This window comes from Chelon labrosus (assembly GCF_963514085.1).
Source record: "Chelon labrosus genome assembly, chromosome: 14".
NCBI classification, from domain to species: Eukaryota; Metazoa; Chordata; class Actinopteri; order Mugiliformes; family Mugilidae; genus Chelon; species Chelon labrosus.
The window spans coordinates 24,093,617-24,109,058 of record NC_140347.1 but is presented as its reverse complement, the minus strand read 5'-3'; the positions used below and the strand labels follow the sequence as shown (position 1 = coordinate 24,109,058).

Sequence of the window (15,442 nt, the reverse complement as noted above, 5' to 3'; positions counted from 1 at the left end):
CTATTAAAGCCCAAATTATGCTTCCGCGTTGACACAGCGCGTCCGTGCGTACGGACCTATTACGGACCTATTGCGTCCTTGCGGACCCCCGTGCGTCCAACGCAAGGGCCAGACGCGCACCTCCCAAAAATCCTCGACGCGCGTCGAGGCCACGCAACAGCAACGCAGCAGCAACGCAGCGGCATTGGCTGTGATTGGTCCGCTAACTACATCCGCTGGAGACCGCTTTTCCGGTTTCCACTCATAAACATCATTGTCTCCTTTGTCGTGCCCTAATTTGCAAAAGAAGTATTTCTTCCTCTGCTTGAATAATTTGGAGCTCCAACGCCAGTCTCTCTGTCTCGGTGTCCATCGTACACTGTGACTACGGCAAAAGCCGGAAGGTAAATAACGAGGCGAGATAGTCACAAGAGTCTCGGTCGGTCGGTCACAAAAAATCATAGCGCCCTCTACCGGTGTGGCATGCATTTCGACACATAAACCCCACGCAGAACCATCACGGTCTCACGACTGCGTCCGAGCAACTGCGTGGCCATTGCGTGACCATTGAGTGATCACTACGCGGAAGCATAATCTAACCTTTAGTCCCATTGTAACGAATTTTGGTTGCAGTTCCACCAGATTTCCACTGGGGGCGATCGCCATGAGTGCAACGTGAATGGGACTATGGAGCTAAACGGCTAAATGTGTCTCTTTCACCCGATTGTCGTTGAGAAATCTCAGATTTGATTGTAGGTTTTGCAAGTTCAACATGGGCAGTGATGGGCAGTAGCGTCGCTACTTGTAGCGCGCTACTAGCTTAACTACTTTTGTCAGTAGCTTGGCAGTAACGTCGCTATTTACAAAACCAAGTAACTTTTCAGTAGCTAAGCTCTTTTATTGATCAAGTAGCGCGGTAGCGTCCTCGAAAGCTAATTTCTCCTGGACATTTCTGACATTTCACACACAACAGCATTTCCCTGCAGCCATCAAACACATAAATTAGGAAAACAGGATGTTTCTGTGTCGACAAAAACACGCCGGGTACAAGCGCATGCGTAGGCCTACAGAATGTTCACGGTGACGACATAGACAAGCGACACACACATACTGGAGAGAGAAAAGAGAGAGAGCCCAAGATCCGTGGAAGAGCATGAGCATACACCGTGGTGGCCATACCTTCAAAAATATGTCACTTTAGTGGCCAATGTTCCCTCTAAGCTGCGCGTTTGCGCAATCGCGCACTGCTCGCACGTTCTCCGCGCACAAGAAAATCAATGCAGCGCATAAAAAAATCCAACATGAACTGTAAATAAATTAAACAAGTAAATTGTTATTTGTTTATGTACCATTCTGCAATGTAACTCAGTGAGTGACAGCTGTCCAGCCAATGATATGATGCGGTTCACTTACGCTGCCAATCATGACAGTACGTGCCCCGCCCATATGCGCCGTGGCGCCGCTGTTTTGCAGGTTAGCTAGGTAACAGTGCGGTTAAGGCAGTGGCGCATCCACTCACCAAGACAAAGCAAAAATTAAATGTGGTTCTTTTAAGATGGAATGGCTGTCGGAGTGTGTGTCTACAACTTTTCCTCAAATTTTCTGTTTGAACTTTTCTTATTGCACTATTACAAGAGGAATGCTCTGCTTTCTATTGTTTTATATTCATTTATACAGTTTTAAGTTAAGCAGGACAGGTTTTAATCTGTTAATTTTAATATTTTTTTAATACAGGGTTTATTTTATCTCTGAAAGGTGTACATGTGTCAGTTCTTCCAGAGCAGGACTCTTCCTCACCCAGACAACAGCAGAACCCTCACACTGACATATACTACACGGCTCATGAACAACAAGATTTTTGTCCTTTTTATGTTAAGTGGGCCAAATCACTTATATTGAAAGTAACGGAAATGACTGCTATAATGGGATTCTTTTGATTAACTATGTAACTTGCTATGATCTCAGGTTTTGGACAGGTGTGATACTGGTGTGTAGCCCACAGTGGTCCACAGTGTACTCACAGAGTTTTTGTGTATGCCCAGACACGTGAAAAATTAGATGGAACATTGGTGGAAACCATGTTTTTTTATTTACTTACTGTATTTTATTTACAATTTCAGAGGGCATTCTTGTTGAAATATAGCAATTCAGTTAAATTACAGTTAAATAACAGTTCTTAGGAAAATACAATTACAGTGTTAATTTGTAATGAAAATACAATGTTAATTTGGAAACTAAACTCATATTTTTGTCCTATTTAGGCTCATTCCTATAATTTTTTCTTTATTTACATACTTTATTTTATTTACAATTTCAAAAGGCATTCTTGTGTAACTAGAGCTAAAAATGTGCTCTGATTTGTATTTATTTTTTTGTGTATTGGGCTATTGTTCAATGAATAAATCATATTTTAGCCTTTATCTGACTGACAGTTGTGTTGATCACTAAAATTGCATTGACTTGGCATGCAGTTTGATTAACTGAAAGTAGCTACTAATGTAGCTTATCAAGCTACTTTTGACAGACTGTAACTTAGCTTGCTACATTTTTATGGGTGGTAGCTTCTGTGTAGTGAAGCTGAATTTATTGTAGAGTAGCTAGTAGCTTAGCTCACTACAAATATCAAGTAGCTTGCCCATCACTGAACATGGGTTATAGGTCAAAAGTTGAATGAACGAGAACTTATGTCCTTTCGTTTTCTTACAGGTTGAGCTGTTGTTGCCCATAATACGCTAGCATTGTGCTAATGAACGCTGATTGGTCAGTGAAGGACTGATTACGACCAGATCCCGCTTGACGGCATCGTGGCATCCGAAGCGGGACCAGAATGTTAAGACGGACTTTTTCGCCCAAGTTTTTTTTTTTTCCGGCCCGGTCTTTTAAAACAACGAAACAGAAACTCTTCTAGCACGATTATTTACCCGTGTCAGCTGTGTTGTCCATGCCTCGAGAGAAAAGAAAGTGCAGAGCGCGAAAGCACCAAAGCAGTGACTGAAGGATTGCCGTAAAGCAGTATCTGGTCGTACGATGTGTATGACGTCATTGACATTTTAAAATACTTTTTAAAGCAAAATAAGTGACTCTAAAAAATCTAACACCCAGCAGTGTGTAATTTCTTTGCATCTCCTTTCAAATTCAATATTCAAATTACTGCACAAAAAATTATATCCTGAGAAAAGTGGATTTTGAGGGGTACTGCTCCATAGACCGCCATTCATTCTGCACTCGTCCTGAGCGCGCCCTCATATGGAATCAGAGTGGAACTGCAACAGTTCAGAATCCGGATGTTCAGTGAGAGTGGAACTTCTGAGAAGTTGTCGATGTTCAAATTGATCCGATGATCCAAGTCCTGGATCTTCGCAATCCTGCCTACTGCACCTTTAATTGGTCTTCACATTCTCCATCTGAGGGTAGGAGGCGCCTTCTCTTTGAAGGCCTAAATCTTTTCATCTAACAATTTTGTCCCGTCAAAAGGATTGAGAAAAGCGGTACATGCAAAACATGATCAAACAAAGCACCAGATAGTAGCTGTCACCGTTATCTCTGAGCACAGGAAGTTTTTTCCTTTTCCTTAACACAAGCTGAGTACATTAAAGAAGAAAGCAACCTCCGCACATTGAGGAAACTATCCACCCACCATCCATCTAGCTATGTATGTATCCATCCGTTCATCCGTATATTATACAATGCTTAAGGTGACATAACAACTTATATTGTGTTTTAGGCGAGATGAAGAAGTCCATCCACCTCAGTTTATCACTGGTCATATACGTATAGATTACAGATTTTATTTCTTGTAAACAGCAAACCCATTGCTGTAAACAGGAATACCACATAGTTAATAATGATTGACATGGATGTAACGCAATTAGTGAGCTGAACTTAGGGGCACTTTACACGGAAACGATTGGAGGTGAAAAGCGCAAAACATTTTATCGGATGTCCTATATCGTTTAGATGGTGACGACGTTTTGGGGGGTTGAAAACGCAAAAAAGTGAAACCACCCTCCAGAGTGGAAATCTTAAAAACGCTCCACCCTCGCGTCACCGTGCAAAGGGTGAATAACGCAAAACTGCGTTTCTCGTCGAATAGAAATGACGTGACAAGCATGCGACAGGACCGGAAAAACAAGTAAACAACATGTCGAGCTCCGCGATGGAGGTTCAACAGGCCCTAGCCGCAATAATTTGTATCCAAGTGGTTGTTTTGGTTAATGTATTTCGCGCGCTAAGCGTGGAAAAGTAGAAGAAATGTAAATACCTCTACGCAGGCACTCTTGGGAGTGTTGCCACCTAGCCATCTGGCGGTATACTGCATCTATGTGTATGAAATTTCACACACTTTTGCGTTTCCGTTTGAACACAGATTTGTTTCAGAAACGCTCGTCTAAATGCGGAGTTAAAAGTGAAAACGAAACGCCACTTTTGCGCTTTTGGTTCAGATAGTTTCCGTGTAAAGGTCTGGTGTGAACACATGGTCCTACGTGTGATCACAATAATAAAGTCTGAAAGGCAGTCCAAGCAAAGATGACGTCACACGAGAATGAGTAAATAATTTCCTCGGCATTTGGCACAACTGTTTACCTATTACGGAAGCGTATTGCTGCCACACTGTAGAAAAAAAAGGCTCAATATTATGTAATTACATGAAAGTTTCTTGTTATAACATGATATTTTTCACGTTTTAACATGATAAGTATCACGTTATTACATGAAATTATCACGTTATTTCATGATAATGATATTTTCATGTTATAACGTGAAAATATCATGTTATTTCAAGATAAAATATTTTCACGTTTTTACATGAAATTATCACGTTATTTCATGATAATGATATTTTCACGTTATAACGTGAAAATATATCTTGAAATAACATGATATTTTCACGTTATAACATGAAAATATCATTATCATGAAATAACGTGATAATTTCATGTAATAACGTGATAATATTTTATCTGAAAAGTGGGTACATGTGTATAGTCATTAAATTCATCTGAAAGCCAGTTATTGCATTGGTATGACTCCGGGTGAGCTTTTTCTTGCCTATTTGTTAAGAAATGTTTAGTGAGGAGAACTTAGTCCTGATGGTAGATGAGTAATCTTTTATCTTTCGATCTTTTATATTGCACTTATGCAGATGGATGTGCAAGTCAATGATCGACCTGATGAAAAGGCAGAAGAAACCTGCGGGAGCAGCTGTGTTTCAGATAAAGAAAGGAATAAACCAACCTATTGTGTAACTGATGTCCCACCTTGGTACCTTTGTATTTTCCTATCCATTCAGGTGAGTGTAATCTATGCTGGTGATATTTTTATGATTAACATCATGACTGGGGCTATGACCGTAACATTACTTCACATTATCACGATAAGATAAGATAAGATAAGATAAGATACATAATAGTTGTACATAGTGCAATGCACAGTGAAAAGTATTTTTGTACCTGTAGCCAGTATAAAAACAATATAAGTATAAATGTATAACTGAGAAAAATAAAATATAGACTGTAAACTTGAAATGTAAACTTAAAGGGAGTAGCTCGTACCTACGTGCATTTACAATATTTTAAAGCAGCTGTGTGATTAAAGTGCAGTGATGCAGTGGTACTTAAGTCCATTTAAGGCTCAGAGTCTAGCAGACGGATGGCATGGGGACAGAAACTCTTCTTCAGCCTCAGTCTTTGTCCTCAGACAGTGGAAACGCCGGGATGATGGCAGTAGGGTGAAGAGAGAGTGTCCGGGGTGAATGGGCTGTTCCAGGATCTTCTTGGCCCTTAACCTGCAACATTTAGTATAAATGTCCTGTTGGGGAGGGGGGTTCTGTTGGTCCGCGCCGGTGAACGGACCACCCTTTTGAGAGCCAGAAGGTCCTGCCTGGTGCAATTTCCCATCTAGGTGGTGATGCTCCCACACAAGATGCTCTCTGTGGTGCAGGTGTAAAATAACTTAAAGTCTCTGAGGCGTCTTTAGGAGGTAGAGATGCTGTCTGGCCTTCTTCACGATGGTGTTATTGCGGACAGTGGTCGCAAATGCAATCTTTTTTGCCTTGTACTGGCACAGAGAAGACAGTATACTGTAAGTGGTATAGACATGGATGCATTATAGATCTTCTATGTGTGTACTACTTGTGCCGGTGTGGCCTGATGCATACAGTCATTTTGTCTGTTCCTTCTCCTCTACAGAATTACCTGACAGCATTCGGTGGGATCATCGCCATCCCTCTTATTCTCTCTGAGGGACTTTGTCTGCGACACGACAGCCTGACCCAGAGTCGCCTCATTAACACCATTTTCTTTGTATCTGGCTTGTGCACCATTCTGCAGGTTACCTTCGGTGTCAGGTGAGAATAAGAAAGTCTGTGCCACAGCTAAGCATCCTGTAAAATCAGAATGCTATTTGTATCTGTAAAATCAGCGCTAGGGAGGCCTAGCCTCCTCCCCAAAATCCAGTCTGCTATGATTGGTCAAATCCAAAGGCGTGTACAGGCACCATCCAAACATTTGAAAGCTAAGAGTTGAAGCCACGGGAGAAGGAGGGACAAAAACATTAGAAAAAGCATTTAATTGGCCGCAAAATTTGTATACGCCCCCTAGTACAGGATGAGTCATCAACGTTTTTAAAGTCTTTATCAAGGAAATAATAAACTCTAAAACAACATTAAAAATACTCATGAAACATGTTTTTTGGGACAGATACTGCCTCATAGTATTAACTATTCATTAGCGTAGTGCAAAACATGCAGACATTTTTCTCAAGGGTTTGTTAAAACTATAGCAGAGTTGGAGAGTGCAAAGGTCTTATAATGGGTCAGAGGAGAGAAACATGACTGATAATTAATTTTAATTCTGGTATATAATATAAACTACATGTTAGCCATGTCAGGGCAGCATGTTTACCATGTTGTTTAGGAATTATTTTCCAAACTCGTAAACTAATCTTTGGAAGCTCCCTGGTGTCAGTAGCAGACATTAGCATGCTAAACTCACATGCTGATCATGTAAAATTATAAATACAAGCCAGCGTTGGCTTTGTCTTCTGTATTCTTATTCACCAGTAACTCTTTTCCAGTCTGAGAGAAAGTTATTTCTCTTTCTGTGTTTCACTTGCAGACTTCCCATCCTGCAGGGAGGTACATTTGCCTTGGTGACTCCTGCTATGGCCATGTTGTCCCTGCCGGAGTGGAAGTGCCCAGCTTGGACTCAGAATGCCAGTCTGGTCAACACCTCCTCCCCTGTCTACATAGAAGTGTGGCAGACCCGCATGAGAACAGTGAGCGAGCACTGTGTGCATCCATAGCTTCAGATAAAAGCAGACCAACAAGGATTTAAATTCTGCAGAGCTCATGATTAATTCAGTGTGCACATGTGGTTTCTGCTCCAGGAAGTAACCAATCATATTCATTGTCAGAGTCTATCACTCAGCGATAGAAAGAGTGGTGACATTAAGGCTAATGTCCTTGGTTATTGTGTTCCTGTCAACAGCTTCAGGGCTCTATCATGGTGGCCTCTGTCCTCCAGATCCTGGTTGGATTCTCTGGCCTCATCGGATTCCTCATGCGGTTTATTGGCCCCTTAACCATTGCGCCCACTGTCTCTCTCATTGGACTATCTCTGTATGACTTCACCGGAGACAGGGCCGGCAGCCACTGGGGCATCTCTGCCATGTGAGTAACCAGTCTGAGGCAGCACTATTAGGATGTCGGTTTAGCTCTGACCTTCCACCTCAAGAGGTCACAGTCTAAAACGACAATCGACACTAAATTCCACCTTGTAATGCCGTAGTCTGCAGAAAAAGCTTACAAACTGAATATTACGAATATGAGATTGTTCTCTAATGACCATGCTATTCTTGTCACATGCACAGGACCACAGTGCTGATCATCCTGTTTTCTCAGTACCTTCGTCTCGTACCAATCCCCGTCCCTGCATACAGCAAGACCAAAAAACTGCACACCTCAAAGTTTTATATCTTCCAGATACTGCCTGTATGTTCTCCAGAAACGCCTCATCAAGAAGTGTATTTTCTAAATCATTATTTTAAGCTGCAAATCTGATGAGACATACTGACTCCGATACTAATTCTAGATGTTGATTAGATTCTGCTAGGCATAGCGGTCTCATGGTTAGTCTGCTACCTCCTCACCATCTATGATGTCCTACCAGCCGACTCGACCCACTATGGCCACCTGGCTCGCACTGATGTGAAGGGAAATGTACTGAGCGAGGCTGCCTGGTTCACGTTTCCTTACCCTGGTAAGCTCAAAGCAAAACCACACTCACCTGAAAGACTGTTCAACAATCACTAATCTGACTTTTCATTCAGGTCAGTGGGGAATGCCGACTGTGAGCCTGGCGGGTGTGTTTGGCATGATGGCCGGAATAGTGTGCTCCATGGCAGAGTCTGTGGCCGACTACCATGCCTGTGCCCAGCTGTCAGGGGCGCCGCCTCCCCCGAAGCACGCCATCAACCGGGGCATCGGTGTAGAAGGGGTCGGCTCATTGTTGGCAGGGGCCTTTGGCACAGGCAACGGCACTACTTCTTTTAGCGAGAATGTGGCAGCACTCGGTATCACCAAAGTAAGACACATACGTACTCATTCTGAACTTTATCTACTCATGAGTTTAACATCCATGAGTCGTTAAAATGGAGAAGCAAGTGTGAGAACCTCTGTTTTTATATTGCAAAGTAGTTACCTGAACAAAATGCGTATACAAATAGCATGATGTTTTTGTGGTGACAGGTGGGTAGTCGAACAGTGATTTTCCTGAGCGGAGTTTTCATGGTTTTGCTGGGGATGCTGGGCAAATTTGGAGCCATCTTCACAACCATCCCCATCCCTGTGGTTGGAGGGATGTTCCTGGTCATGTTCGGAGTCATAACTGCTGCTGGAATCTCTAACCTGCAGGTAAACAACTAAAAAAACAGCGTAAAAACGTTTATCCGTGGGTTTGCAAGGGCTGTTTCGCTAATGGTGGTGTTGTCCTGTCTAACAGTCCACAGACATGAATTCTTCTCGGAATATCTTCGTGTTCGGTTTCTCCATGTTTTCTGCTCTCGTCATTCCGAACTGGATCCAGAAGAATCCGGATTTCCTGCAAACGGGTAAAATTAACACACAAGGAACCTATTGTCACTGGAGCTAGTAGGAGTTCAACAGATATTTGTTTACAAAAGGGCTGAGAAGAGTATGATGTTATCAGAGTTTAACAGGCAGTCAGAGTCCAGTAGGTCCGTGTGAAGGGAAGCAGGAAGCAGTGGCGGTTCTAAGGGGGGGCCAACAGGGGCCAGTGCCCCCGTAACACTGAGTCTGGACCCCCCTGTGGCCCCCCCTCCGAACGAAGATTATACAGTAATTAAAATTGTGATATTGCGCGACGCAGAAAGCGGAACTAATGCGCGTGGCTCAACATTCTAGTCGGATCCTTTAGTGCGTTACACCACCGAACACGGCGGTCAGTTTCGATACCATCAACCCGACGAGAGGCAGTGAAACGATTACAATATTGTATTGTTATGAGGTAAGACTTCTGGTCAAGAAATGTTGTTGGCTAACTTTATGAATTATGATAGCAGCCTGTCAGACCAGGCGTTAATGTCAACTTGACTTGATTGCATGCTTCTAGCTAACGTTAGTTAAACCTTTCCACAAAACAAAAAAACAACAAGCTCGCAACAGTAGCCTATTGTAATAAATGTTGTTTATGTCGTGGGCTGTTGAAGTGTTGTGTAAAGGGTTACCAATTAACTGAAAAATAAATGGGACACCTCATTGGCAGGGCCGGCCGACCCGAATGCCTTCACCCTTCCCAGCGTGGTGAATTGTTTTAGTCCTTATTTGTGTGTGAAACGATATATTTTTTTTTAACTATTTGACTCAAACCTGAATTGAATTAATCATGAAAAACAAATTATTATTCAACAGTTTATAAAATAACAAAATTTACAGAATAAAATAAATATTAAACAGAAACCTGTCCTGCTTCACTTAAAACTTTATAAATGAATATAAAACAATAGAAAGCAGAACATTTTTGTAATAGTGAAATAAGAAAAGTGCAAACAGAAAGTGTGAGGAAAAGTTGTTGTTTCTTCGCAAGCGACAGTACCGAGCGGTATTCCCGCTGTCAGCTCATTGGAGATGGACTGGGAATAAGTTTACCGTAAATGTTAATATAAAGCGGCCTGTTATTTATTACTTCCGCTGACATTTTACTCACTATTTTTGATTCTCGCGGTAGCTTAAAGGGATAGTTCACCCTAGAATGATATTTCGCTCATTATCTACTCACCCTCATGTTGACTAAGGGCTGGAAGAAGTTTCAGAGTCCTCCGTCCCTTCTCTGAGTTACAGGGGGTCTTGGTGTAGCAGTGCATTTCAATGCAACGGTTGTAAAGGGACACCAGAGCTCTTCGTAAAAAAACACACACAAAAAAACATCCAAATACCTCCATGATGCTCGTATGTAATGTCCGTCTTGTGCTGAAGCCCCAAATTGCGTAATTGTCCCGAAAAAAATTAAATAAGTCCACATTCCAAGCATGTTTGTAGCATTAGCTCCGAGTGTTGTTGTCCCGGCTCTTCCGCTGCCAGCGCGCATGCGCAAGGTTCGCACTGAGACTCGCTTCCTTGTTTACCACCAGGTTTCCCGTGCTCGGCTTCTGTATTCAGCTGGCTGTGAGTCTGGTTCACCTGTGGCAGCCATGGCAGCCGCAGCAGCAGCCGTAGCTGCTGCTTCGTCCTGTTGCCTGAGTTCCTCCTCTGTCCATTCTGGCTCGTACAAATACGGCTCAGCAAAGAAATGCAGCTCGTCCTCGACATCAAAATCTTCAGCCATGGCTAAAATTGCACGAAAAAGTGTTGTCCCGGTGCAAGGCAGGCTATTACGGGCTGCTTCTAGTCCTTCGCCGGGGTAAACAAGGAAGCGAGTCTCAGTGCGAACCTTGCGCATGCGCGCTGGCAGCGGAAGAGCCGGGACAACAACACTCGGAGCTAATGCTACAAACATGCTTGGAATGTGGACTTATTTAATTTTTTTCGGGACAATTACGCAATTTGGGGCTTCAGCACAAGACGGACATTACATACGAGCATCATGGAGGTATTTGGATGTTTTTTTGTGTGTGTTTTTTTACGAAGAGCTCTGGTGTCCCTTTACAACCGTTGCATTGAAATGCACTGCTACACCAAGACCCCCTGTAACTCAGAGAAGGGACGGAGGACTCTGAAACTTCTTCCAGCCCTTAGTCAACATGAGGGTGAGTAGATAATGAGCGAAATATCATTCTAGGGTGAACTATCCCTTTAATACGGGACAAAGTGCGTCCCGTTTCAGCGCAATACGGGATGTGTGCTTCTGTTTCTAAATACGGAACGATTCCGTTTTTTCAAGGGACGGTTGGCAACCCTAGTTGTGTATTCCCTCCACTGCTTTTTGTCTATAGTTCTTTATGTATATATAATTGATAATTGCATATAATTGATTCTAATTAACTGAGAAACTGAACCCAGGCTAACAGTTATTTTCATTATCAATTCATCTGTTGATTATTTTCTCCAATCAGTCAAAATGTTCTATGAAATGTTATTAGCATTTTTTTTATGCTTGTGTCTCAAATGTTATGTTTGATTTGAATTATTCTATTGGAACTATTGGTTACAATGGTTAATCACTGGTTTTATAAAAATAAAAATAAATCAAATAAGATTTTGAATCTTTGTCTTTTTTTTTTTGCCCCGGGTTGAATGTGCCCCTCTGACAAAACCCCTGGCCCCAGCCAGGCCCCCTCAGTGAAACTGGTCTAGAACCGCCACTGGCAGGAAGGGAAGGTTGGGTTTTGAAAAAGAAAAAAACAAAACAGGAAAAACAAGTGCAAGGTACAAATAAGGCTCAAATGAGGCTAACATGAAACCTGCGCCTCCAATCTGTTGCCATGTAGGAGCTGAAGCCTGGTTTTTAAAACAGACAGGATTGCAAATAGTTGGCAGGCCCACTCCCACACACCGGACTCTACTCCTGCGATCACACAACACACACACACACACAATAAAAAGGTGAAACCTCCAGGTTAGGGGAAAGAAGCCAGTCATACAAGTCAGGAAATGTTTTTGACTATACTACCCTGATACTTTTCTGTTTTGTCCTTGGTGTGTGTCTCAGGTGTCAAAGAGGTGGACCAAGTGCTGCGCATATTGCTGACCACCAACATGTTTGTGGGAGGCTTCCTTGGCTGCTTCTTAGATAACACAATTCCTGGTAAGCTGAAGGCAAAAGGCACATGTGTGATCAAAAGCATTAATAAGGCTGCATTCCATTTAGCACGCTGATTCGTTAGCATAGCTCACTAACACACTTGAATGGAACTGAATTAAATGGGTTAAATGGAGTTATTCAACCTGAGGGGAGCGTCTACGTAACTGATAAGTGATAGCAATAAAATGATCCGATAAGATATACGCGTTTCCATAGCCGGAAACATTAATCACAATATACCTGTTTGACACATGCCAAGTGTTTCTGCCAGCTGTGGTGCAGGGACTGACAGCATTAATTATTTTTAATTAATGGAAGAATTCAATGGAAGAAGTTGACCAAGACAGATCCACACTTTTAGCATGGCTGCTAATATCAGTTGTGGCTATGTTCATCTTTTCAAGCGGGCTTTTGAACAACTTGTCATTTTGTTACCACCATGCTGTCCTCTGTCCCTCCTGGGAACTCGTCCCACCAGATGATTAACCACACTGTGTATTCATTCCAACCTGGAAGAAACTGCTGCATCAAGTGTTTACGTGGTCACTGCTAATATTTTACCTGGTTAGATGAGGCATTTTATGTGTGCATGGAAATTGCAGTTTCATGCAGATTCTGGACATGCAATATGGTGTATTGTTCCATTACCAAGAAAAGTGGGGCAGTCTCTTCTAACAGCTTTTCTAATCCCATTCAGGTACTAAACGTGAGCGTGGCCTCTTAGTCCGGGACAAACCACATCTTGAAGACTCTGACGACACCCCTGGAATTGAGGAGGTGTATGGCCTCCCCTTTGGCATAACCTCTTCCCTGCGATCCCAATCTTGGGTTCGTTACATCCCGTTCTGCCCACGGGACAGTCACGGCGGCTCAAAACTGAGGAAGATGAGCCAGGGCACTGAGCACGGCGCACTGGTCATTGAGGAGTTTGCTCTATAAGGACTGAGCTAGAGGTAGCAAAATAGAAAAATATACAATATATCATCATGTTTTCCACTAATTCTAGGTCAAGCTGCTGTTTCTTGTCAAGCAGTCTCATGAAAAGGCCTCTCTCATCTTCACATTAATCATAACCATTGTTTTTAACTGAAGAACGTTGAGCTGTAGCATTTATTTGAGTTCATGTGGATGCCAGTGAAAAAATGTAAATGCTGAATGCACTTCTGGCCACTCATCACTTTCAGTATGAATGTGTTCACCTGAAACAACACAAAACTCCAGTAAGATCATCTGTGTTTCCGTCAAACCGTGCAGCAGGTTTCATTTTGATGTGCAAAGCAGGCTGTCACTTATTTGAGCCTGTCTACGCAAAGAGAAATATAAATAGCTGAGGCTCACTCACTTTCTGTCAGCACCGATTAAAAGAAAGCTTCTGAACGATCAAAGAGTTACCATTGTATGTTCTTCCATTACTCAGAAATCTTCCAATAACTCACAGCTGGTGACAAACACGAAGAGAAAGCTGGAATGATGTCCTCTTCACTCTCCTCTTTCAAAGGAAATTAAATTTAGCCTGTGGATAAATTTATTATCACACAGCCCTATCTCCACATCGATTCAGGCAGCTGCTTAAAAACCCACAGCCGCAGCCCTCGAGCTGTTGTTGTGTTTCTCTTTGCAAAAACAAACACAGATAACACATCTTCTCAATCCATCTCCTTGCCCTCCTCGCTGTCATCTCTTCCCCTCAGTATTCATTTCCTCTGTCTAACCACCTTTGACGGGCAGGTGGGATATGGTGTAATGCTTTGATCTGTGAAGCCATCAGTTGTCCCTGGGGCCCGCTGTGACCACTGCTTTGCCGCTGACACTAATATTATTTCAGGCCGATGTGACAGCAGGAGCTGGAGAGTGTAATTTACACTTTAAAAACCTCTCCTTTTCTTCGATTGTCTGGGTGTTCCTCAATGAGAATACAACACACAGTATTACATTATGTAATGTGGTGTAAAAGGATTTCGTGCAGTAATTCTCTGAAGGGTTTTATGTGATACCGTGGCAGCGATCTGCATGTTAGTGGCAAATGATTATGATAACTCAGTAATTCCTGCTCATCAGGGAGGGTTTTAAATTCCCCTTGTTTTATTGTGTCTCAGACTTCAGCCTTGAAGAATTGCTTTTATTATTTCACCATTATTGGTATATTTGTCTGTCCACATCATGAGATTTACTTTTCAGATCTCAAAAACCCAAATCTCTAATGTAGAGTTCATCTTTTTCATGGAAAATATTCTGGCAAATTCAGTCAGCAGTGCATGAAGACAGACAGATACACTGCTCATTCACTGAATTCAAACACAAACAGGCTAAATCAAAAATACATCCAGTGAAGGCACTCACTTAAGCAAATACACTTCAGCGTGTCTTATTTGCACACGTTCATTCGTATGACTGATTTTTATTTGAAAACCGTGATCTGCATGGATGTGTACTTTCTTGCCTCGTGGGCTAGACTTCCATTATTACTGCAGTTTTTCTGTTCGTAGATTTATTCACGTCGTGCAGGAGAAATAATATTCTGTCAATTTTAATCCGACTGGAAGGATGCCCTGAAGGCAATTACTTCCCATTTCTCCTGGGAGAATGAAATATTTCATCATGTCAAGGAACAAGTGCAAACACATTAATAAGACAGACGTTTCCATAAATGTTGCCCAGTCATTTGTTGCTTTTGAGAAGCCAAATTGACATGTTTACATGGCTACGCGCATGTCCTGGGAATACTGATTTGTTGCTACTCATTACAGGGGTTCTGGTAACAAAAAGGAAACTGCACAATATCGTGTTACGACAGCAATATGTGACAACAACAACTGTAGATTATCACGACAAAAGGTCAGGTTAGGCCTTGGGCTCCTTTAGTGGGACAAAAGAAACAGCCTGTTCATTTCCTGAGCTCAGTGGCAGATGCATCTTGTACTCAGTGGCCAGAAACTCTGGATGAATTCTAACATCTCTCACATTCACACATTCACATTCTCACTTAAATTTGATGAGACAAAAGGAGGAAGTACAACTAATGAGTCGCAGCCTCACCCGTTTGCCATAATGAAAATAATGACTACCCTTAAAATAACTAGCTAGTATATCAAAATAAGGAGAAACTTTCACAAACAATGACTGAATTGGTGAAAGATACTAAGTCAGCATTTTTCACACTTGGAAGAAAGTGACAATAGCTTCCCTCGTCAAAGAAACTCTGACAG

The 15,442-nt window shown here is 42.3% G+C and overlaps 1 protein-coding gene across 1 annotated transcript; it reads left to right on the top strand.

The window, feature by feature from the left end:
• The first annotated feature begins 2,278 nt into the window (after window positions 1–2,278).
• Window positions 2,279–14,330, top strand: LOC311499106 (solute carrier family 23 member 2-like). The gene is made up of 12 exons (XM_084559972.1): window positions 2,279–4,526; window positions 5,123–5,269; window positions 6,168–6,325; window positions 7,095–7,254; window positions 7,467–7,648; window positions 7,849–7,969; window positions 8,081–8,237; window positions 8,308–8,561; window positions 8,726–8,890; window positions 8,979–9,087; window positions 12,144–12,239; window positions 12,934–14,330. Exons 2-12 carry the CDS (start codon window positions 5,123–5,125, stop codon window positions 13,173–13,175), a joined length of 1,791 nt encoding a protein of 596 aa, XP_084416098.1. The 5' UTR covers window positions 2,279–4,526; the 3' UTR covers window positions 13,176–14,330.
• The last annotated feature ends 1,112 nt before the right edge of the window (window positions 14,331–15,442 follow it).

Coding starts and splice junctions, on each gene's coding strand:
- LOC311499106 (XM_084559972.1), top strand. CDS start 5,123: ATGGATGTGCAAGTCAATGATCGACCTGATGAAAAGGCAGAAGAAACC. Junction 7,255..7,466: donor GGCAGACCCGCATGAGAACA/GTGAGCGAGCAC, acceptor TCCTGTCAACAG/CTTCAGGGCTCTATCATGGT. Junction 7,649..7,848: donor CACTGGGGCATCTCTGCCAT/GTGAGTAACCAG, acceptor TCACATGCACAG/GACCACAGTGCTGATCATCC.